The sequence below is a fragment of the Fundulus heteroclitus genome, unplaced genomic scaffold, assembly GCF_011125445.2.
Source record: "Fundulus heteroclitus isolate FHET01 unplaced genomic scaffold, MU-UCD_Fhet_4.1 scaffold_52, whole genome shotgun sequence".
NCBI lineage: Eukaryota > Metazoa > Chordata > Actinopteri > Cyprinodontiformes > Fundulidae > Fundulus > Fundulus heteroclitus.
The window spans coordinates 446,923-468,985 of record NW_023396945.1 but is presented as its reverse complement, the minus strand read 5'-3'; the positions used below and the strand labels follow the sequence as shown (position 1 = coordinate 468,985).

At 40.9% G+C, this 22,063-nt stretch overlaps 2 protein-coding genes across 2 annotated transcripts; one reads left to right on the top strand and one right to left on the bottom strand.

Annotated features, from left to right (window-relative positions):
• Positions 1–1,097: 1,097 nt before the first annotated feature.
• On the top strand, positions 1,098–9,072 carry irak4 (interleukin-1 receptor-associated kinase 4). Its single transcript, XM_021317464.2, has 11 exons — positions 1,098–1,292; positions 1,375–1,520; positions 1,703–1,867; positions 2,605–2,765; positions 2,852–2,916; positions 3,022–3,136; positions 3,220–3,329; positions 4,625–4,811; positions 7,194–7,256; positions 7,434–7,598; positions 8,768–9,072. The coding sequence occupies exons 1-11, from the start codon at positions 1,132–1,134 to the stop codon at positions 8,816–8,818; spliced, it is 1,389 nt and encodes a 462-aa protein (XP_021173139.2). The 5' UTR covers positions 1,098–1,131; the 3' UTR covers positions 8,819–9,072.
• Positions 9,069–21,549, bottom strand: twf1a (twinfilin actin-binding protein 1a). Its single transcript, XM_012864223.3, has 9 exons — positions 21,408–21,549; positions 19,608–19,688; positions 19,278–19,456; positions 16,646–16,741; positions 16,456–16,560; positions 14,921–15,046; positions 12,267–12,417; positions 12,057–12,178; positions 9,069–10,319 (listed from the first exon to the last, which is right to left on the bottom strand). The coding sequence occupies exons 1-9, from the start codon at positions 21,430–21,432 to the stop codon at positions 10,152–10,154; spliced, it is 1,053 nt and encodes a 350-aa protein (XP_012719677.2). The 5' UTR covers positions 21,433–21,549; the 3' UTR covers positions 9,069–10,151.
• Positions 21,550–22,063: the final 514 nt, after the last annotated feature.

The window sequence follows — 22,063 nt, the reverse complement described above, 5'->3', positions numbered from 1 at the left end:
CAGTCCCATCCAGCGACCTTTTTTCAAATAAGCAACTAGTAGAAAGATAACCTGTTTTTTGATCTGACAATTTTTGAGCAAATAACACAGCTAACCGCTCCTGAGCAGATACTTTAGTATTCACATTTGACATTCACAAGGCCTCATCAGTGCACAAAAGATCATATTATACCCCATAAACATCAGAAACATGAAAAATTTGTTGTCATGGCTGCTTTTTTAAGGGGTATTCGGCTCGATCCGAATACCCTTGTTTAGTAAGGACTCTTTACTCAAAACAAAAGTGCTGCAGCAGTCACGTTTGTCAGTTAATGGGGTTTCTTTATTTTTCTTTCTACATTGCAGATACACAGCGAAGACATCCAAACTTTTACTCAAACTTTTGACTAATGAAGCACGCTTTTGGTCACAAAAAAAAGGAAATGAACAATCCTTTATTGCAGAACAATAAAGGATTGTTATCCTATAATTATGTTTTAAAACTAAAATCAAATTACCATTTATCAGAATATACAGAAGAAACACTGACAAAAATAATTGGTTGTCTGTCTTCTTGGAATATGAAAAAAATAATTCTTTGTAGTTGTTTTTTCAGCACTGTTTCTTCATTGAGAATATCCAAATCCCCCCCCCCCCCCCCCCCCCAAAAAAAAATAAAAAACATGCAGCTTGAGTTTTAGAATTAGGGAAGTTACGAATAATTCCCACCAGAGGGCAGGATTGTGCTTAGCGTTTACACCCAAACATTTTCCGCTTCTCTTTCCTCACAGCTTTACTACTACAGACTTTAAACACAGACTGTCACTAAGGAAACGAGTTCTGCTCGAAATGACTTTAAGGACCCAACTCAGGCTGTACTTCCTCTCAAGCTTTTTCTTTTCCTTTTTTTTTCTATTTCCGCATTATAGGTGGAGACTGTTAGTGGGGCGGCTCTGATGTGTTATGTTTGGGGAAGTTGCTCAATATTGGAAAGCCACATTTCCCTTCACCGTGAGCCATATTCCTTTGCTGCTAGTCTGGTTTTAGTGATATCGTCCCAGCAGTTTATTTACCTTTCATGAGGATTTTGTCAACATGACGCTCAGATAAAAAACAAAAAACAGCAGGTATCGCCAGACATCATCTGTCGGGATGAACAGTTCTTTGACTTCCGCTACTTATGTCCGTAACATCAGCTACGGTCTGCGCCGCCAGCTGTCCGACTTTCTCGACCCTCAGGACAGGTGGAAGGAGGTGATTGCGTCCATACGGAAGCCGAGCGGGGAGCTGAAGTACTCGCAGCTTCACGTCAGGTACGTCAGCTCTCACGCCCGGCTTGCGACGATCGCGGGTGTTCGGAAAAAGAGAAATCACGATCGTCGTGTGTGTTTGCAGGAGGTTTGAAAGCCTAGTGGCTCAGGGGAGGAGCCCCACGGTGGAGCTGCTGAATGACTGGGGCACCAGCAACTGCACAGTGGGAGAACTGGTGGAGATATTGCTGAGTCACGACCTGCTGGCTGCTGCTAGTCTGCTGCTACCTGGTAAGAATTAATTAATTAATTAATATTATTATTATTATTATTATTATTATTATTATTATTATTATTATTATTATTATTATCACAGATGGTATAAAATAATTTATATAATAATTTATACCCAACATTTTTTTCATGACTTTTTAACTAGGACCATATTGAACCTTTTTGTTTTTCCACCCCAGGACAAGTATATTCATCGCCAAAGACACAGCAGCTTTCGTCGCCGTTACAGACTGACCCAGATTCTCCAACCAGGCCACTGGGGGAGATACAGAACCAGTGTCCACCTGCCGCATCAGCCCCGGAGACGCAAGTACTGAGCGAGTCCAGTGAAACTGGCCACCCAGGTGGGCACAGCTGCGAACCTACTGACGCTGACAGCACAAAAAAACACGGTGGTGGGGCGGTATCATGCTGTGGGATTCCTTCAGCAGGGGGGCGGGGATGCTGGTAACTTTCATTCCACTTCACAGTCATGTTATAGTTTATGCTGGTCAACTCGGTGCTTGTTTCAGGTGAGAAAACATGTCTTAAAATTAAAAACACAGAAATGCAAAACCAAAACAAATCTTTTCTTTTGTTTTTTGTCTTCTTTTTTTTTTGCCCTCCTTGTTTGCCAGCGTGCTTTTTTGTTATACCTGGGCATAATGGTGGCAATAAAACCTGCCACCACTGGATAATATGCAATAGCATAACATGCTATTGGATAATTATCATAATGTATAATATGATAATATGCTCATCTCTGTAATTTTTTACATTTTCTTACTTGGAATGAAGCTAAATCAAAATACTTTGTGTCTTGTTAGAAATTTTCTTGCGTACTTTGTATTTTTTAAACTGTTGATTTTTGCTGTTGATGTGGCCAGGGACCACTGCACCGAAGTACTTTGAACATTTCTCTACTTAAATATTTGTGTGCAGTGTTGTAATGGAACTATAATCAAGGCTGTTGATATCATTTGACCAGCAAGTAAACACAGCATATGGCCACATAACTTTACAACACGACACTTTTACGTGACTGACCAGCAGGTGGCAGCGATGCCCCCCCCTGACCCACTTTCCTTTCATCCATTGTCAGGTCTCCCCAGTCTTCTGTACAGTGAACTGAGGAGGATCACGGGCAACTTTGACGACCGTTCCATCTCAGACGGGGGCAGTCGACTCGGAGAGGGGGGCTTTGGCACGGTATACAAAGGTTTCCTGAACAACAGACCCGTGGCGGTGAAAAAACTGAACCCAGTAAGTCCGAGCGTTCACGTACAAGAAGACAGACACCCTGTTTTCTGGTGCTGAAAATAACGCTGCAAAAATATTATGCACCTTAGGTGGAAGACATGCCTCTGGACAAGTTGCAAGATCAGTTCAACCAGGAGATCCAGACTCTGAGAGTGTGAGTTTTTGTCCCTCACCCGGAAAAGTGACTGAGAAAAAAAAAAAAAATTCATTCTACTTCTGGTTAAGTCAGATCTGCTTTAACAAACATTGTGCCCAACAGCTTGAAACACGAGAACTTGGTTGACATGGTTGGATTCTCGTGCGATGAGCAGCACCTGTGCATAGTGTACGCCTTCATGGCGAATGGCTCTTTGCTGGATCGACTCGCTTGCTTGGTAAAACAAAACGATCACCGCTTCACCCAGACAGAAGAGCGGAGCCTCCATGCAGAGGATTTATGTGCTCTTTATTTGCTTAGGACGGAAGTCCTCCTCTTTCCTGGAGACAGAGATGCTTGATTGCAGAAGGCACCGCCAGAGGTTTGGAGTACCTGCACAGCAACCACCACGTACACAGGGATGTTAAAAGGTGCAAAGATCTAAGTCTTGGTCTAATATTGATCTATTTTAATAGCTGCTTTTATCACAATTGTTGAACAATTTCAGGAACATCCATGCTTCCTATGAGGCAAATTTCTCAGACTAAAGGTTTTCAGTGCCTTGAACCACAAACTTCGGTCATATTGGTTAGCATTGCATATGATACGACCAACACACGGTTACTGCATGTTTGTGAAGTAGAAGGAAAGTTTTACAGTAGGCTCCTCACAATGAAAAAATGTCTAGTGTGTCCTGCATTTCTATTGTACCCCACCACCACCGACCCCTGAATTCTGATATGCCTAAGTATAATCTAGTGTAACCAAACTACCTTTGAAATAATGAAGTGGTAGAGCGTGCAACCCACGTTCGGAGGCCTCGGTCCTAAATGCGGCCGTCACGGGTTTTAGTCCCGACCTGTGGGCTTTTGCTCCATGTCTTCCCCGTCTCTCAACCCTATTTCCTGTCAGCTTAATGTCAAATAAAGACTGATAGTGCTACAAAAATCTTAATAAATAAATACCAAGACATGGCCTTCTACCATAACTGACATGCTGGGGCATAAGAGCATGAGGTGGAGAAGTAGCCACAGGGCCCATGGTAACTCTGGAGAAGCTGCAGAGACCACCAGCTCAGGTGGGATAATCTGTTAAGAACTCCACTAATTTGCTCTTCACGTATCAGGTAGTTAAACAGGCCAGGAAAATAATTGGTCTTCAGCAAATTCATCCTCGGTTTCAGTAGCGCTGTTCTTTTAGCTACACTTTTTAAATTGGTGTGTTTTTATGCACGGACCATTGCCAGCTGACGTCAAAGACAAATTTACGTCTCAGAAAATGGGATGGACAATAAAGTTATCTTATCTTAAGAGTTGCAAAAAACGAAAGCCGTTTCTGTTTACAGGGAACCTGTTCTGAGTTGCTAAGGAGATGAAAGGGGGCTAAATGCAAGGGAATCCTGGGAGATTTGTCACGTGGTCACACATTTCGAAAACCATGTGTCCATTTCCTTCCACTTTACAATTACACACTACTTTGTGTTGGTCTGCCACAGCAAATCTTAATGAAATGCATTTAAGGTTTGTGGTTGCAAGTTAACAAAATGTTTAAAAAACACACAAATAAACGGTCCAACAGCATCGATGCATTACCAAAGCACCGTATCTTTCCTTCAACTCATAACACGACACTTAACAATGCGTAGCTTCTTTCTTTGATATGAGCCAAAACGTAGATGTTTTCTCTTCCTGACTCGTCCTGACTCCTACTTGTCTTACCCTCTCAGCGCAAACATCCTGCTGGATGAGAAGTTTGTGGCGAAAATCTCCGACTTCGGGCTGACGAGAGCGTCTGCCAAGCACACGTCCACGACGATGATGACGGACAGGGTCGTGGGGACCCGCGCGTACATGGCTCCTGAGGCCCTGAGGGGACAGATCACCCCAAAATCGGATGTGTTCAGCTTCGGAGTGGTATGCTTTGAACAGACTTAGACACACAAAAACAAAGAAAATATGCTGAGAGAAATCAATTACGTAAGCATGAGAAAGGAAGGCTTTCTCAGCAGTGTGCGCATTGAATTCTGCTTGTGGTTTAGTTGTGAAACCTGAGCTCTGTGTTGTATATCCATCCCCCTGTTGTGTAAATAAGAGCATTTCACTCCTCCTCACAGTTTTAAACTGGACCACGGTTGTTGAAGGGGGTTTGGTTTAGATGCCGAACGAAGCACTAAAACTATCTTTTTGGAAACTGTGAATAAATGGATCTGTAGTTTGTTTTAGGAAAATCAAGTCTGGCTTCTTTTTTAAGTATTTATCGACTTTAACAAGTGAAATATAGCCTTACCACATTGTTTAATGAGAAGCCAGCTTATGTACTGTTTTTTTTTTTTTCTTTTTCATGATTTGTGGCAGCAAGAAAATGTGGAAAACGGAAGCCAACTAGCTGATTGTTTTCTACTTAGCTGCCATAAAATAAAACTCTTTAAAAGATCCAGAAAATAGTTTGTAAAACAATGTAATTTTGGAATGGAAGTATTAGAGGAACTCCAATATCTTTTCCCACTATTATTATCATCTGTATTCAGCAAGGGCTGGGGGGAATACAAAAAAGGGGTTTAAAAAAAATCTGTTTGCTCAGTTGAGGAAACTACATATTTCTGCACCCCCCTCCCTGGTGTGGGGTCATGTTCTCAGTTTGGAGCTGTGGGGACAGAGCTATTAATGAAGCTGAGGTTAAAATAATGATGGAAGTGAAGCAAGCTTGTAACGACCATCTGTACATACTCAGCATTCACCCGTAGAATTTAGCCACATTAACGATATGTATATAAAAAAAATCACATCAGATCTTTGTCATTTATGTTTCATGGTAACGTTACTTCCAGTTGGAAAAGTTATATTTGTGTAAGCTTGAATATGATGATTTTTCTTATGAGTGTAGCAAGTCCTCTTCAGCTCTGGTGTATTTTCAGCATTTTTTGCTTTTGAGGAGAGGTTGGTGGTTTGATTGTTCGTTTAAAATTGAATTGTCTTGGAAGAATAATTTCTCTAACTCGCCAACTTCACAGGCCCAAAACAATGATCTATTGCTTGATGCGTGTCACTTAGCAGCATCGGGTCTATGGAGTCCTAACCCGAGGGGATGCTTGGTTTAAACTGATGTTTTCATGTCAGTCCGGCTACCTGGCAGGCTCCCTGCTTCAACCAGGTTGTAAAATTATTTAAATCTAATGTGGCAGGTACAAGAACATCATACATTCCAAAAGGGAAATCAACTGAACTATACTCCATAGCTGCTTACAAAAAAAAGTCTATCATCAGTTAATCATGATCAGTGTGACCATCTCTATAAAAGCAGGTGTTGTGGCAGTCTGCTGCTCTGACCCAGGCAGGTTTGTGTCGCTGCAGTGCCGAGGAGGAGAGAAGCCACCGGTGACCTTGCAGAAGCAGCTGTTCCAGCCCGTCAATGGGGAGAGAGAGGGTTTTAAGGCCATTTCCAAAGAATTGTGTTGCCAACCATTGAAAAGAAAGGTTTTCCCCCAGTGAACAGCTTTCAGGTGCAGTGTTTCGGAGAAAGCCCAAACTCTCAAGAGACACATCTGAGACCCTAAAGGCCTTCAGCTTGGATTGTGAATGTTAGAGTTTATGACATTGCAATTGCAATTCTAAAAAAAAGAAAAAGATGCTGAAGAAACCTGACTTATTAGGTGGTGTTACAGTGGCCCTGTCAAAGTTCAAAGCTCAGCCCAAATTTAAACCAGAACAAACATCTACAATCTACAATCCCCCAAACCTCCAATTCACTGTTGACTATTTACTGCATTCGTAGATCTGTAGTTTAATCAGTAACAGCAACGTCCAGGCATTCCTGTTAGATCTGAGCAATTTTAAAAACCTGCTAAAAATCTGATTGTTTTATTATTCCCTGAAAGCCAAATAACTGAAGAGCTCATTCTCTTCGACCAATGAATGTGGCTCATTCTCTTTTCAGTTCGGAATTGTGCTATACTTCCCGTCTTAATGTGTTTTCTTTGCATCTGCCTGAAACGTCCTTTTTTTTTTTTTACTAAACCCTCTCCACTGGTACCTCTGGCTTTTGAACCTCTGCTATAATGAGCAACGTTTACACGCACAAGCTGTCCCAGGTTTGTAAGGAGCAGAATTGAGCATCCTGGTGGCGAAGCTTTTGCCAGTGGCTGTGCTCTTCTATTCTGCACATTCAGTCTGTTTTCGTCTGACCAGCTGTGGGAGTGGGGCTGTTCCGGTCGAACATTGCGAGGCGCAGGGAGAGGAAATAAAGGTCGCCTTCTGCCCAGAGCCGTGTAATTAACCCCACGTCTCCGCTGTCAACAGGTGCTGCTGGAAATATTGTCTGGACTTCCGCCAGCTGATGAAAACAAGGAGCCCCAGTTCTTGGTAAGCTGCATAAGAGGCGATTGCTTTGTCTCAGTCCAGCTACGGTTGACGTATTTTGTATTGCATCGGGCAACAACCTGCTGTTGGTTAACAAAACGAAAACGCCAACATCCGCATTATAAAAGTAATTCAAAGGGATCGTTTAAAATGCTGCAGCTGCCTTTTGCTTCTTCCTAGATGGATATCAGGGACGACATAGATGATGAGGACGAGGATTTGACTCTGGAGCAGTTTGTGGATGGAAAGATGACGGACTGGGAGCTGAGCCAAGTGGAGAGCATCTACTGCCTGGCTTCCAGCTGCTTGGACGACAGAAAAAACAGACGGCCAGTCATCAAGCAGGTACAGTAAGGAGGCGAGCTGGCACCGTTGGCTGCTGGTACTCCAGTGGCACCTGAACTTCGCTTTTGCATGTTTTTTTGTTTTTTTTTTAGATTTTGTCTTTGATATGGATACCTTTATTGAACACCTGGAAACTAAAACATAATAGATTAAAACAAATCTAACAAAATGTCCCCTGCTTTAGAGCCACTGCACTACTCTGGTTTGCACCCAGATTAGAAGCATATTTAAAGAAAGTATGTCTCCAAGGATTTACAGTGCCTTGCTTAAGGTTCTTTTCTCTGAGCTTTTCACAATTTGTCACCAAAGAATCACAAACTCACTTCCCCACAACACTCCCCACTCCATGTTCTGCTTTGATCTTCTACATCACCCCGTTATACCTCTCGCTGTAGGTTTAGGGTTTGATTCCTGCAGGAAAGTGAACCTCTAGCGCAGTCTTCAGTCTTTTGCAGACTCTAACGGGTATCATTCCTGGACTGTCCTTTGTATTTAGCTCCGTTCAACTTCGCATCAGCTCAGATCATCTTACCTGTCCCCACTAAAGCAAGACGTGATGCTGCCATTGCATGATTCACTGTGGAGTGGATCAACACTGTACATCAGTGTTGAGATTTTGGCCACACACACACAGCATTCAACCCTTGGTCTGATTAGACCAGATCACCTTCTTTTAGTAGTTCATCGTGCCTTATGGCAAACTACCAGTGGTTCTTTTTATGTTTTTTTTCTTGCCAGTCTTCCATTGAGGCCAGACTTTTAGGCATTCTCCCACCTTAGCTGCAGATTTCTGTATGTCCTCCAAAATTACCATGTGGGTTTCGCTTACTGATTCTCTCCTTGCTTAGCCCCATGGTCTGACAGCTGTATTTATGCTGAGAGTGAATTACAAACAATGGTATTTAGTCTATAATTCAGTAGGAATCTAGGGCTATCAGTGTAAATGGGTGTGAATAAAAAAATGCATTCCATAAGTTTCAGATAATGCATCATTTAATTCTTCCCAATTATGAGCTCCCTGTACGGTAAACACCCATTACGTAACAGGTGATTGTAATGTGACGTGAAAATGTTCAAGAGGTCTGAATACTTTTCTAAGGCTTTGAATATTGAACAAAACGTTTCTGCTTTGTTAGTTGTTTTTTAAGTGAAATATTTTGTGTCTGCAGGTTTTTTCAGAGATTCACAGTGTTGTCAAGAGCCAAATGTTGGATTCTTGAACCCGGAGGGAAACAAGCAGCTCACATGGTTACTGAGCCAGACGCTGAGTAGAGATTAAGAGTCCCGACTGACAGTTCGATACCTTTTAACTTCAAAATGTCTAGTATCAAACTCTTTCCCTTTTGTATTTATCTGCATTTTGTAATTTCTGAAGCTTTAATGTGATAAGATGTGTAAATGTGATTTGTGGTAAGCTACATTTTTTATTTGCGCTGCCTTTGTATTTTTGAAGAAATAAAATGAACAAAATTGATTTAAATATTTTATTTTTCATCTTTAAAAGAAAGATTTGTAAGAAAACAAAGAAGACCAAACATTATTCATTTTCTATGACAATGACTATAAAGGGATTTTCCCCTTCACGTGAGGCGAACCAAGTGGTTTGCCAAATATTAATCAGTAGACCAGTGGATGAGGCAATGTTTCCGTCAAGGTAGTCTTCCCTTTTCTATCCAATAGAGCTTTGCGTTCTTTCTTCGGCGGGAATCAGATTTTTATTCGCTTCCTCTCAGTGAAATGCGAGATGTATAGATAGATGGAATATTTCTGGAAGCCCGTTCTTTCCACTGTAATCCACACTGACAATCACCAGAACAGACTGCTTCTTAATCATAGAGCATCACACAGCTACAATATGTACATTTACAGCACTTGCATAGAAAAATAAGTTTCTCAGCAGATGATTTTTTTTTTCTCCATGTAAACCACAGTTATATCAAAAAGAAGGAATTTAGTCGTTATAAAAATGCACTGTTAAAACGAATGAGTCAACACATGTGGGAATAATTCAGATCATTTCGGCTTTGGAGCACCTCTTTGTGCAAACAGTAGGAGACAAATAGTGTACACGTCGAGACACAAAAACAAAATTTGACACAGACTTAAGGAATGCTATTTAGGAGTTGGAGCACGTGAACTCAAAATAAGCTGTTTTTTTTTTAATATTGGCGCAAGTTCACATTAGTCGTGCTTAAGAGTTTGTTTTTTTTCTTTTTTAAAAGTGTCAGAGCTGGCAATAAAGCGAATCCCTCAACTTTTATTTGGGCCCCCTTGAGTTATAGTTGAGCTGCTAGTGGTGAATGTATTAACATACATACATATGTCTCCATTTGGCAAGCTACAAATGGAACATCTGGTGTGTGGCATTGCTCAGTTCTCCTTGGCGTGCATAGTTGGGTGTTTTGGGTAACATGGTGAAAAGTTGAGGTTTTTGGAAAAGAAAAGAAAAACAAATAGTCAAATACAATTTTTTCGTCGCCCATCACAGGGATGTTCCACTGTGGAACACGTATGGGGGGGGGGAGGGGTGGGGGAGGTGGTACTGAGGTGTGTTTAATCTTCCTCTTCTCCGTCGCCAGGTGGTCGGGTGATTCGGCGCCCGCCCCTCTTACCAGCTGGGCCTTTTGGCTTGGCAAATTGCTCCTTGTACGCGTGCTGCTTGGGATGCACCTCGCCATAGAGGAAATCGGTTGTTAATTCGCTCCCATCCTCTATTTCCAACTGTGAAAGGAGAGAAAGAACACGCACACACTTAAGTTTCCCGCTAAATCAGTTTGTCTACAAAGGAGTCTGAATTGCAGGTTTAAACTGTTCATGATTCAACAAAGGGAGTTTAAACCATGACTGTAGCAAGCATTAATACTGTTGATTATTTCATATCACACGTAACAGTTAAAGCCTATTTCAACAAGGAAAATAAGTCACCACAAGTAATTTCTGAAAAAGCTGGCTGTTTATGGAGTGCTGTATCCAAAAGAAATTGAAAGTTGAGTGGAAGGGAAAACTATTAAGCCACTTCTGAATCAGGGACATCAGAAGCTTCCAAGGAGGGGAAAAAAGGACAAGAGTGTTGCTCAGTGATTCAAAGTCCTCATTTCAGTAAAAGCACATTTTGCAATTAATTTAGAAATTTAAAAAGGTCCAAATTTTGGCAAAACAGCTGAGAAGCGCATAATCCAAGATTCTTTGGAGTCGAGTGTTAAGTTTCCACATTCGAAAATGATTTGGAGCCATAGCATCTGCTGGTACTGGTTGCTTCATCTTCTAGTGTGATTTGGCAGGTCCTGCCAATGCTACCAATATTATTAACTGCTTAATAACTATGGTTTCACTCTTCCTCAAGAAGAGCCAACAACTGGAGCCACCTCCATGTCATCCGCACTGATGCCGCAATTCAAGCCAAACGATTTCTGACCAAGTATTTAATGTGTATACAGTACATGGACATATTTTCAAAATGCAGACATTCTTGTGACAATTTTTTTTTCAGTCTTGTGTAATGTTGTAGTTTTCTGAACTCTCAGCATGTTCTTCTGCTTTCCATCGTCTGTCAATAAGTTTGTCATCCTAATTAATAATAAGGATACATTTTATTTCAGGGGACCTTTCAAGGACACAAGGTCACCGTACAAAAAGAAATAAAACAATTAAGACAAGCAATATCAAAACAAGCAATGGGAGATTAGAAATCGGGTGCAGGTTATTGAAATCATTTGGATCTGAGCCAGGTTTTGTTGATAATGGGAATGATTTCTGCAGTTTTGAATAGAGTGGGAACAATGCCAGAAGAAGAAGAATGTAAGATAGAAGTCACTAGGGGAATAAGCGAATGGAGACAGGCTTTAACCAGGAAAGTGGGTAGTGTGTTACCATTGCTATTTGTTATTCAATTGGTGAAATGGAGTGCTTTAGCAGCATTTATGGAGTCCTTATGAGTTAAAGGAGCAGAATATATTTCCTTGTGGACAGTGTCAATATCCTTAATGTTGCAGAAAATAAATAGTATGTGGAATTATGATTGTAGATAAAATGAGATTTAAATAAAAAGATATAAGCATATGATTAGTGTAAGGAAAGGCAAAAGCTTAACAATTAAATGGTTTAGGTCCTGAGCAGCAGAGTAGATCCAGAATGTGTCCTTTAGACAGTGTTGAGATGTCGAATTTCCAACATGAAGGATTGTGACGAGACCCTCAATGCACATATCTACAGCGGGGCTGGTGGCTGATCTCTGAGTCCAGGTACAACGCTGAAGGCAGCAGCTCGGACAGGTGGAAGCGGAGCCTAGTATTTTAGTTTTTTCATATTCGAAGCAAGACCATGGCCAACTTTTCCTCTATTATAATGACTGGAAATTTTAATTTATAAAAAAAAGTATGGAAGTTGGAAAAATGTGAAGGACCCCTATAAACAAACAGATTCCATTAAATGTGAACCTCCATATTTTTTAGCTCTCACCTTTTTTTCAATCTCAATCTGGAGTTCGCTTTCCACCATGTCAACCAGGTTGTTTTTGCAGCTGGAATACAGCATCCTATCTCGGATGCTACACTTGTACCCGGGCATAGAATAAATGAAGACTGCAAAAGAAAGGACGGTAAGACATTAGTAGGGCGAAAAAAAATAGCGAGAAATGTGAAAATGAGAAACTATAAAAAAACTAATCACCTGTAGACTCCAAGTAGTCGCCTTCATGGGAATGTTTGTAGAGGAAGAAGTGGTAACGTGGAGTATCTTTGGGGATTCTCTTTGGCAGGTCTTTTATCTCTGTTGGCTCAGTGTTGCACAAGCGAATCATTTCCTTCTCAGTATCGATTTCCTGTTGACAAAGGAAGGCAAAAAGTATTCTCGGTGTAAGAAGGTGCGAGAGTAACCACAAACAAGCATACTCAAGGAAAAGCCAAGTTGGACTGGATGATTCAAGTCTGAAGAAACAATACATATTGCCAAATTGAACAGTTTCTTCATTTAACAAACTGTGCATGAGATTGCATGAGCATTAGGAGTACATGGGAGAACTGTGGGATGGCATCCCGTTCTCCAACCAGCCTTTGCTATAAGTCAGCCATTTTGGTTGTGTTGGAACACGTGTTCAGTGGGGTTGGGGTCAAGCTAGCAAGCAGGCCAAATGTTGATGGTAGTCTCTAAAAAGTCAGTGTCTGAGGGCAAGCGTTAACATCTTTGTGTATAGGACCAAAGAGCTGATGTCCTGTCCCCACAACACCATACTGCCTCCACCAGAACCTGGTTTTTATGATACAACCCAAATGCATTATCATTGTAAATGTACCAAAATACCATTTATGGAGAAGGAAGCAGTCATTCCGACATTAAAAGATTTATAGAAAAAAAAAGACCAAACACAAATTTCCTCAATTTTTGTGGCAAGTTTGTATCACAACCTAACAGAGAAAATATAAACAGCGCTCTGTTGTTGAGCTTACAAAAAAAGTGTTTTTAAATTGCTGTGTGTCCACGACACATTGCTTCCTTCCCTTCTCGTTGTCCAACTCCAGCATTACTAACATCTGTAACCTGCTTTCCATTCACTGCTGGACTCCATCAGATCGTTTTCAGATCAAATTGTTCAGTTTGTAAACTTATTTGGTGCAGTGTGTTCGTGCAGTTTCAAATTCAGCACGTTTTTTACATCCACAGAGAGTTACCTTAATTCAACTCAAACTGTCCAACTAAGGCTCCTACAGTTTTAAGTGCTGCCGTTGACGAAATGTAAACACCACAGCAGAACCTTTAGATCATAGATTCTCTGTGAGATGTATTACATATAAATAAGAATTGTACGGCTCACTTCAGAAAGGCAAGCTAATGGATCACAAAAAGAATATTTTTTACCGCTACTATAAATTTCAGAAGGTACTCAGTGAAAAGGCTTGTTGCAGCAAAATGGGTTTGAAAATTGAGAAGCTGCATAGGAAGTCAGGGACATTTTTTGATTAGGATGATAAGGCTTTCAGCCGAGGCAGGCAGAAGACACACACAACAGGTTTCCTATTGCTTATTTAAATCTGTGGTCAATCGGTACGCTGTAAGAAAATATTACTGGATGGCTGATGACACTCTTTTATGAATTATATGTTTATTCTATTTGTGAAAAACAAGACCTTTTACAAAGCTTTTTGTCATTAGGCCCACCTTAGATTGCAACAAGCCTAACAACACATACTGGTCCATATAGTGTTGAAATTTCTTCATTCATCCATCCATCCATCCATCCGTCTAAATCAATAATAGACTAATATTTTTTAGTTCTAAATGTTTGCTGGATTACATAAAATGTTTTTGCATGGGCTTCTGAGAGGAAGTGAGGGAATGTTTGGTTACATATGTGGGACAGTACAAGAATGTGCTTGCCCAGGGTTGGGTTCAGGCACAAAACAGAACTGTGGTAAGTAAATAAATGTAAAAACTTTAAGACTCAAGGCACTTAGAGCTTGCTCAAATAATTAATTTAAGGTCATTTTCCCCGCATAGGACAAAAAGACCCAATTATGACCCCATCACGACTTAAGAAATGCTAACGAATGACCACTTAGGAATCAGTGATGTGCAAGTGAAACATTTACTCAGTTATAGTCAGAATTGCTGCAATGGAATAACAACAAAAGGCTGTTTGACTCTGAAACACGTAGAACAGAAGACAAATAGTGTTTCAATTATTCCTTTGTACTTTGGACTGATCTAATCAGAGCCACGGGAACTCTGCATGTTAATGAGGATTGAAACAAAGGCTTTTTGGCCAACAAAAAATGAGTGACTCGCTGTGTTTGTAAAAACAAACAAAAACAGCCCCAGACCAACTATATTGCTTTCTTTTGACAATGTAATACATGATTAAAAAAGCTGAGAGGTACAAGTTATTCATGAAGCAAGTTCACTAATATAATACACTTAATGAGCCTCGCAGAAATGTTTTTACACTTCAACACTTGAAGTCACATCTCTTCTAAGTATATTTAAGGGTCTTTATGTGACAGACCAGCACTACATAAAGCGTAGTTGTGAAGTAAAACATGATAAATGCAGCTTTTTTTATAGAGATCTCAGAGGTTTGTTAGAAATAAAAGTTGCATACACACAACAGCTACAGTGAAATGGCTCAGATCTAAGAACTAGCGTGTGTTGAAATGGCCGAGCCAATGTTACAGCATGAATCCAACTGAGAATCTGACTAGAAAATTACTTTTCACAGATGCTCACTATCCAATCTGACTGAGCCTAAGCTGGTTTGCAAAGCAGAACGGACAATTGATCTACCCCATAAAACTGTCTTGACAAGGCCCCGTGTTCTCCAAGGAACTCACCAGTTGCACATAGTTGACTCTCTTTTCCTTAAAATGTGTCAGGGCTTGAGCAGCATCTTTGTGAATGGGGAAAGCCACTCCCTGCAGAGTCTGCTGCTTGGTGTCCACACTGATGTCCGTTTGGACCTGAACAAAAACGCAAAGAAACAGTAAGAGCTCCTATTATTAGGCACAGCCTCAATATGATTTCTAAAAATTTTTTTGCAATGAAGACTGAAGAAGCTGAACGGATTTTCTCGGATGATTTTAGTTCTTAACGCTTTTGTTTTGAATCATCGAGTGGTAAACCGGTGCACCGGCCTGCTTTAAAGCGGAGGCACAATGATTACAGATGAGATGCCTGAGCTGGAAGTGACAAGGCGCCTTTAGGAAATCACACAGAGAACTTGAAAATGCAGAAAGGATTACAGCGATGGATTACATCTATTTTTAGAGGTCTCTTCTCATAAATTGAAATGCCCTGCAATCATGACTGAGCACAGATGCAGCTACTGCACATACCAAACAGGACTGCGTGTCTCTTTCTCCATCTGGCTGGTAAAAGCAAGGCAAACGATAAATATTTCAAAGCTTTTTTCATCTGGGCAGCACAGATTAATGGCATTTTATCTTCCTTGAACAGCTGGTCAAATGGGACCAGCAGAAAACCTCACTTCCCATTTGCTCTGCTGTGTTTAATTGACGGTGCTCTGAGGAGAGGCTCCACTACTAAAAAGCAGTTCCATATATGGTAAGAAAGACTTCTTGTTTATGTGGCAGGCGGAGAAAGCAGCAACTACAAAACGCTGGAACCCAGACATAAAGTGTTTGTTTCAGATAGTTTATAGGACTTTTTCCAGAGTCTATAAACTGAGCTAAATGCCCCCCAGCAGGAGCTAACCTGAAGCAGCGGTAGGGTTTTTCAGTCTGCAATGTAAATAGTGGGAATTACATCAGCAGTATCACATTACCGCATTCATCTTCCTTATCACAACAAAGGCAAAGCACAGTGATAGAGCTCGCTTGTTCCCCAGAGTGAAATCATTCTCCAGCTCTCCGCCGCAGAGCTTGAGCATTTGCATACGCGGGATCAGATTTAGTTTTGGACATGCTCAGGGCTTTTCTTAAGCCGTTTTTATGATCCGGCTAAGCAAAGTCTACGACTGGTATCTGTGCTTTATATGGACGCATAGGGCGTGAGCTCTAAAAGCCTAATGTGAGTAATCTCTGCCAGCATCCTGCTGTTCCAACTCATCAGCATGTTTGCACTCTCTTGATACTGCCAGGCCAGCATCTGCACACTTGCAATGCTGCTGACCATGTGTGCTTGAAAGGCTGCATTACTGGCCTCCATCGATACCCCACCCACCCAGATGCTGGTGGGGTTTCGCATCTCAACACAGGAGATGTGATTAATGCTGCTGCAAGCTCAGCAAGTGCATTTTTTTTACATCCGTAGAGTATCCTTTTAGATCTGAAAACAGCCTAAACCCCACCTACTTTAACATTATTGCTAAATGTAAGTGTTGTCTGGAAACCAAAATACTTGTGTTTACCTCATTGAGTTTGATTTGTCTCAGTTCCTCCTCTGCAGCAGTCAGGGGCAGCGGAGCTGCCTGTGAGGTCAGATATTTCTTGTAACCACTGAGGTTTAAGTCTTCCTGCAAACAAAACCGCATTCAAGGCGCATTTAGAGAAACTTTAGAGTTAAAATAAACTAAATAACTTAATGTGTAAATGACAAACCTTTGTGGTACCAAAAATCTCATCCTTAATGTGGCCTCCTCCAAACTCTTTCTTCAGTGTCGCCCTGGTAGCAGCGTATAACATTTTATGTCGTACCTGAGAAATAAAAGAGAGGAAAATCGAATAAACATTCTGATGGTGCACCAAGCGATATTTTCCTGACCAAAACCAATTTTCTTTGAGATCTGACCAGCCTATTTAGATTTTGACCAGTTTCTCTCTTTTTTTCAAGGACTGCACAACAGTAAAGTAAAAAAATGTTAATAGATTCATCAATACAAGTTTAAATCCAACAGCAAATGAAGGAATCGTGAGATTACCAGGCCACTCAGCCTCTGTGTAGCACTCCCATCATTTTTAAGACCAAAAATGACAGGAGTTTTATTGATATATTTAATGACACATTTAATGAAAACAAATTCAGCATCAACCTGCCAATCATGGAAAACTTGACAGATCTGCATCTCTGACCGACTGACGCATCTCTGATGGCAATGCTGATGGCTAAAATGTTAAAGTCAAACTGTGATCTGCAAGATTAAAGAGAAATATAAAATATAAATATAAATAAATAAATAAATATAAATAAAAAAGACACTCAATTCTTTAGCCAGTTAAATATTCAACTATTTTCAGTGGAGTAATTCATAATGTCTAGAAACACAGACTGAAACTTTCCCTCACTTATCGACCCCTTAAATATGATTAATGCATCCTTTGACTTTAGAAACCTTGCCAATATGGTTGTACAAACACATACAATGAAAAGATAAATTAAGTGATGCAATGACTGGTCAAAAGTACACATTTTTAAAAACAATTATATTTAAGAGCCATTATGGCAAACTTGGCATAAAGTTTTAAGGATACATGTTAAAGTTCTTAAATGTAAAACTTCAAGAGCCGACAGAAACCCTGATAGATTCACTGTGTGCACTTTGTTCTAAACATCAAACTAAGGTGACTGTGAACCTACAACCTACAATTTACTTCTTACTTTAAACATCCTGGGCTGCCAACACACCCTAAAAATAAAGACACTGCTCTCGTTGCTATCATTACTACTTTTGTGTTGTGACCGTTTAAAACGTCCTTTTTAATCAGTGCTGTACTTGGAGCCTTATCAGCACTAGCTGGTTTATTGCTTCAGTTCCTGCAATAAGACAAAAAAAGGCCATCTTGGTGACACCATTACTCGCGTTTCCGTCAACGTTTTTTAATGCGCATTTTGAAGTATAGCGTTAGAGAGGGTTGATGGCTGAGGTCCATCAGTGCCAAAACCTCACGCCACAGGAACAGTTTCTTCCCATCCGCTACCAGCCTTATCAACAAGGCCCAGAGCCGCCCATGACACTGACACTGCATCCCTCCCTCCCCCGTTCAGGACCTACAAGCTACACCAACGTAGCATCTCCAAATCTTCTGCGTTACATTAACGCACAGTCTACTGTGTATTTAGCTCTAGATTCTGTGTGTGTGTATATATATATATATATATATATATATATATATATATATATATATATATATATATATATATATATAGTCTGCGCAATAAACAAGTCAAATTCCTTGTAAGTGCAAATCTACTTGGCAATAAACTTTATTCTGATGGAAACGACAAAACTCAAATTAACTCACTAAATTTCACAAAAGAATGTTTTTGTGGAAAAAAACTCGAAAACAGGGCTGGAAGCAACAACAGGTACGTGTGGACCGAGGAAGAAACGCAAGCATTTCCAAGTCTCATCCATAAAAAATAAATAAACTCGGCACATTAATTAAAGCCTCGCTCCATTAACGATCTGTGGTCCGTGCTAGTTAGCAACATCTACTTCCTGTTTATTAGAGCGTCAACATATAACAACGTTACGCTGTGCGTCTCCTGGTTAATGCGCTACAAACAAGTAAATTGGAATTGGTGCATTTCCTTTTTTGCGATATCTGAATGGTTCGCTGAAAATTCTCATGAGAATTGGATGGAAATGCAGCTAATAAAATGATCAGGCAAATTTCTCTTTTGCCACAATAAATATTTCTGGGTTATATGCATGTGTTTGACCTGACAAGCGTACCCAAAGTGAAAAGAAATACTCACAGGTGAGTCAAAACAGCAGCAGCATTCATGCACACGTAGGTTGAGAAAAGATTAAGCAACTTTTAGGCAAGCCTCAACCTGATGCTTTGTGCTCGGAGACAGGAATGTTAAGCTCAGCTGTGCGACTCAGGAAGGGAATTTTAGAACAGTTTCACCTGCTCACTCAGAGAGCTGCAGACACACATTTGCACTTGTGATCGTAAAAAAAAACGTAACGCTTCTTTGTGTAGTCCTTTCTAAACAGCAGAGGTTCATCAAGTTTAACTGAAACCAAATAGCGACAAGATTATGTTGAGTCAGATGCCAAATACTCATCTGACAGTATAAAAATCTAAAAACAGTAAGAATTGCTTTAGAAAAATGCCAAACACCATATTATTTAGAGGAAAAAAAAAGATTTTAAGACTAAGAAAGTATGAACTCCTACACGGACTGGCTGCTTTGATGTGGCCAACTCCACCCAAGGCAGGGCACGACAAGTGCTGCAAAGAAAGGAAAGCTATTCATTAAAGCCACCAGGCGTGGTTGTCTTACAGTGGAGTGGTCTGGAGACCAGGCAAGGAGGATCCACTCGTAGCCTTGGTTGTTAGTGGAGTCCAGTCGGTACAAAATATAGCAGGGCACGGCATCCTCGAGGAGCGGCAGCACCAAGGAGTCGTACTCCTGATCCCACTTCTTGGATGCTTTCCTGGTGCTGCCCAGTGTCAGCTGCTCTGGAAAGCAGATGTGTGCACACTAAAATGTAAGCACTGCACAGATTCCTCTCACATACAGGCATAAAATGTCAACGTCTGAGCAGAGGGATGAGTTCAGCCTTTGTCTTGGCACAGGGGGGCTGTAAACGAATAGCAGGACTCTACTTACCATCCTCAATGATTATCTTCAACACTCGGTACTGGTCTCCACCCCTGGCATTGGCAAAGATTTCCTTCACATCGTTCCCCGCTGGGAACGGAAAAGAGAAGATTGAGAATTGTACTGAAAGGCAGACTGTAGTTATTGGTTTGAAATTTTTGACTGGAGCCATCAGGCATAAGCAAAAGACAAACGACGACATTTCAAACGAGGAACTTTAAAGTAGAGCAGCTTAACCACACGTTGTGCTACCGAATTCATTTCAGTTGATGTATTGGGCACAAAGATCTGACTGTGCCATCAGCGGTCTGCCACCACAGGGGGGCCGATGGACAACAATAGATGAAAACTGGCTATCGGCATCAAGGCACACCACGGTTCTACAAAGTGGGAGTTTCAAAACCGCAAAACGTTTCTCTGACACTGTTCTTACTGTTTGGAACTACGATGAATGAGTTTTCTCTGGCACAGATTACTGCAGTGCTTCCCCTCCCCCATCTGTTGCTGCACGCTGCTGCAAGTCGGCCCTTACATTTCTGCCCTTGCTTTGCAAGAAAGGCCAATTTTTTGAAGTAGCTCCTGCTGGTACCAGTTTCTTGTACTTCTGTTACTCTATGAGAAACATTGCTCGGCACAATAAGCACATTTACTTAAAAATCGACTGAATTTAGCAGGCGATTGTATTGGTACTAAAAATACACATACGGTAGTAATAAACAATACTCGTAGTGATCAATAAGTTATATTAGCTCAGAAGCACTGGAAATAATTACTGATTATCTACTTTTAAGAAAAGTAATTAGGTGGTGTATTACACTGTTGAATTTTTGAGCTAAATGCGCTAAAACGTTGGTGTATTTTCCTCACTGTGATTGAACTGTGTTAGACTTTCATGCCAACTGGAACACCTTTGACCCCTGAACTTTGAAGGTTCAGGAGCAGCCGTCAATAAAGTCTGCTCCTGGACCTTCAAGTGTTGCTGACCTTTTAATCCAAACAACCCAGCCAATGCAGAAGCACAAGCTTATCCACAAAACGCTTTCACAGATCTGTTTAGTGGGTGATGGAAGATGTCGCTCAGCTTGCTGTTACACACACACACTAACAGGTACTTTGTCAGACTCTTTATTAAATTGGTCACACATTATTTCCATCTATAGATAATTCCTTTCTCTTTACAGGCAGGCTTTAGAGCAATCGATTTGATCATTTTAATGCTTCCCCTTTACCAGGTCTGCAGGCTCACCATTTGTGCGTCTCTCTTTCCTTTAGGGCGAATTTGTGAACGCAGACTAAACAAATCGCCCTGCGTAGGCTTCCCGTTGTAGCAAGAGGTCACGCCTAATCTGCAGGTTCACATCAACACTGGATAATGTCCGTGCCGTTTAGATAACAACTGGAACCTGGACAGGTGCCATGCCAGCAGCGACTTCAGATTAAGGCGTCGCCCATTGATTCAAAGCCTGAACTAACCTCAGATGGTTTCAGTTTGATGATTTAAAAAAAAAATGACAAGCGGTAATGGGCTCCAAGCGGCGTTAAGAAATACTTCCAGAACGGGAATGTTTTCGGTCGGCTACACAGTCACAAAACGCTAGTCAATAAGTCCTTCAAAAGTCCAGAGCGGCACAGCTGGTCGCACAAATCACTGTAGCAAGGAGCTAGCTAGCCAGCTAGCAGGGAGAGATTAGCTAACTTGACGCTAGCTTCTGGTTGCAACTAACTGCAGCGGGCGCGAAAAGCTCCACCTCAAATCCCCGCAGCGAAGCAGACCAAAGCAGAGGCACTGAAAAGAGCAAAAGCCCCTACCTTGAATGCCCGTTTGATGTGACATTGTGTCTATCGTCGGACAGAGGACCGAAGCAGCTGACCAGGCGAGAGCGAAGAGAAGAAGCAGGAAGTGAACTACAGCGGAGAGACCCGCCCCAAGCCTGCGCGGGTCACGTGACCCGCCTACCCATCTGAGGGAGTATTATTTCCTCACTCGCTCACTCACTTATTTCCCAGTAAATAGAACAGTTTATACAAAATAAACATTTCACAATTTTCCAAAAAACAAGAACTGCAACCAAAAGGCAGTTTATTTATAAAAGAGTGTCGGCTGTACAGAAATATATCACAGTTGTATTTATTTCTAATTTAGTTACTATTACTCAATATTCACCGAAAAGCTATCCCTACAGAGGATATTCACTAGGCCACATTATACAGTTATTCTGAGAAATATGTGAAAGAATATACACAGAGACTTTTTTTCTATCGTTTTTTGGCGGGTTGAGGGTTGGGTGGAGGTGGTGGATATGCTTGGAATATTTGTTATAAATAATATAAAATATTTTATTCAATAACAATAATAATAATAATAATGATAATAATCAAAAATGTTATTATTATTATTAATATTATTTGCTCTCATGTTAACTTCAAATGCATTAATCTGGAACAGAAAAGAACTCAATAACAAA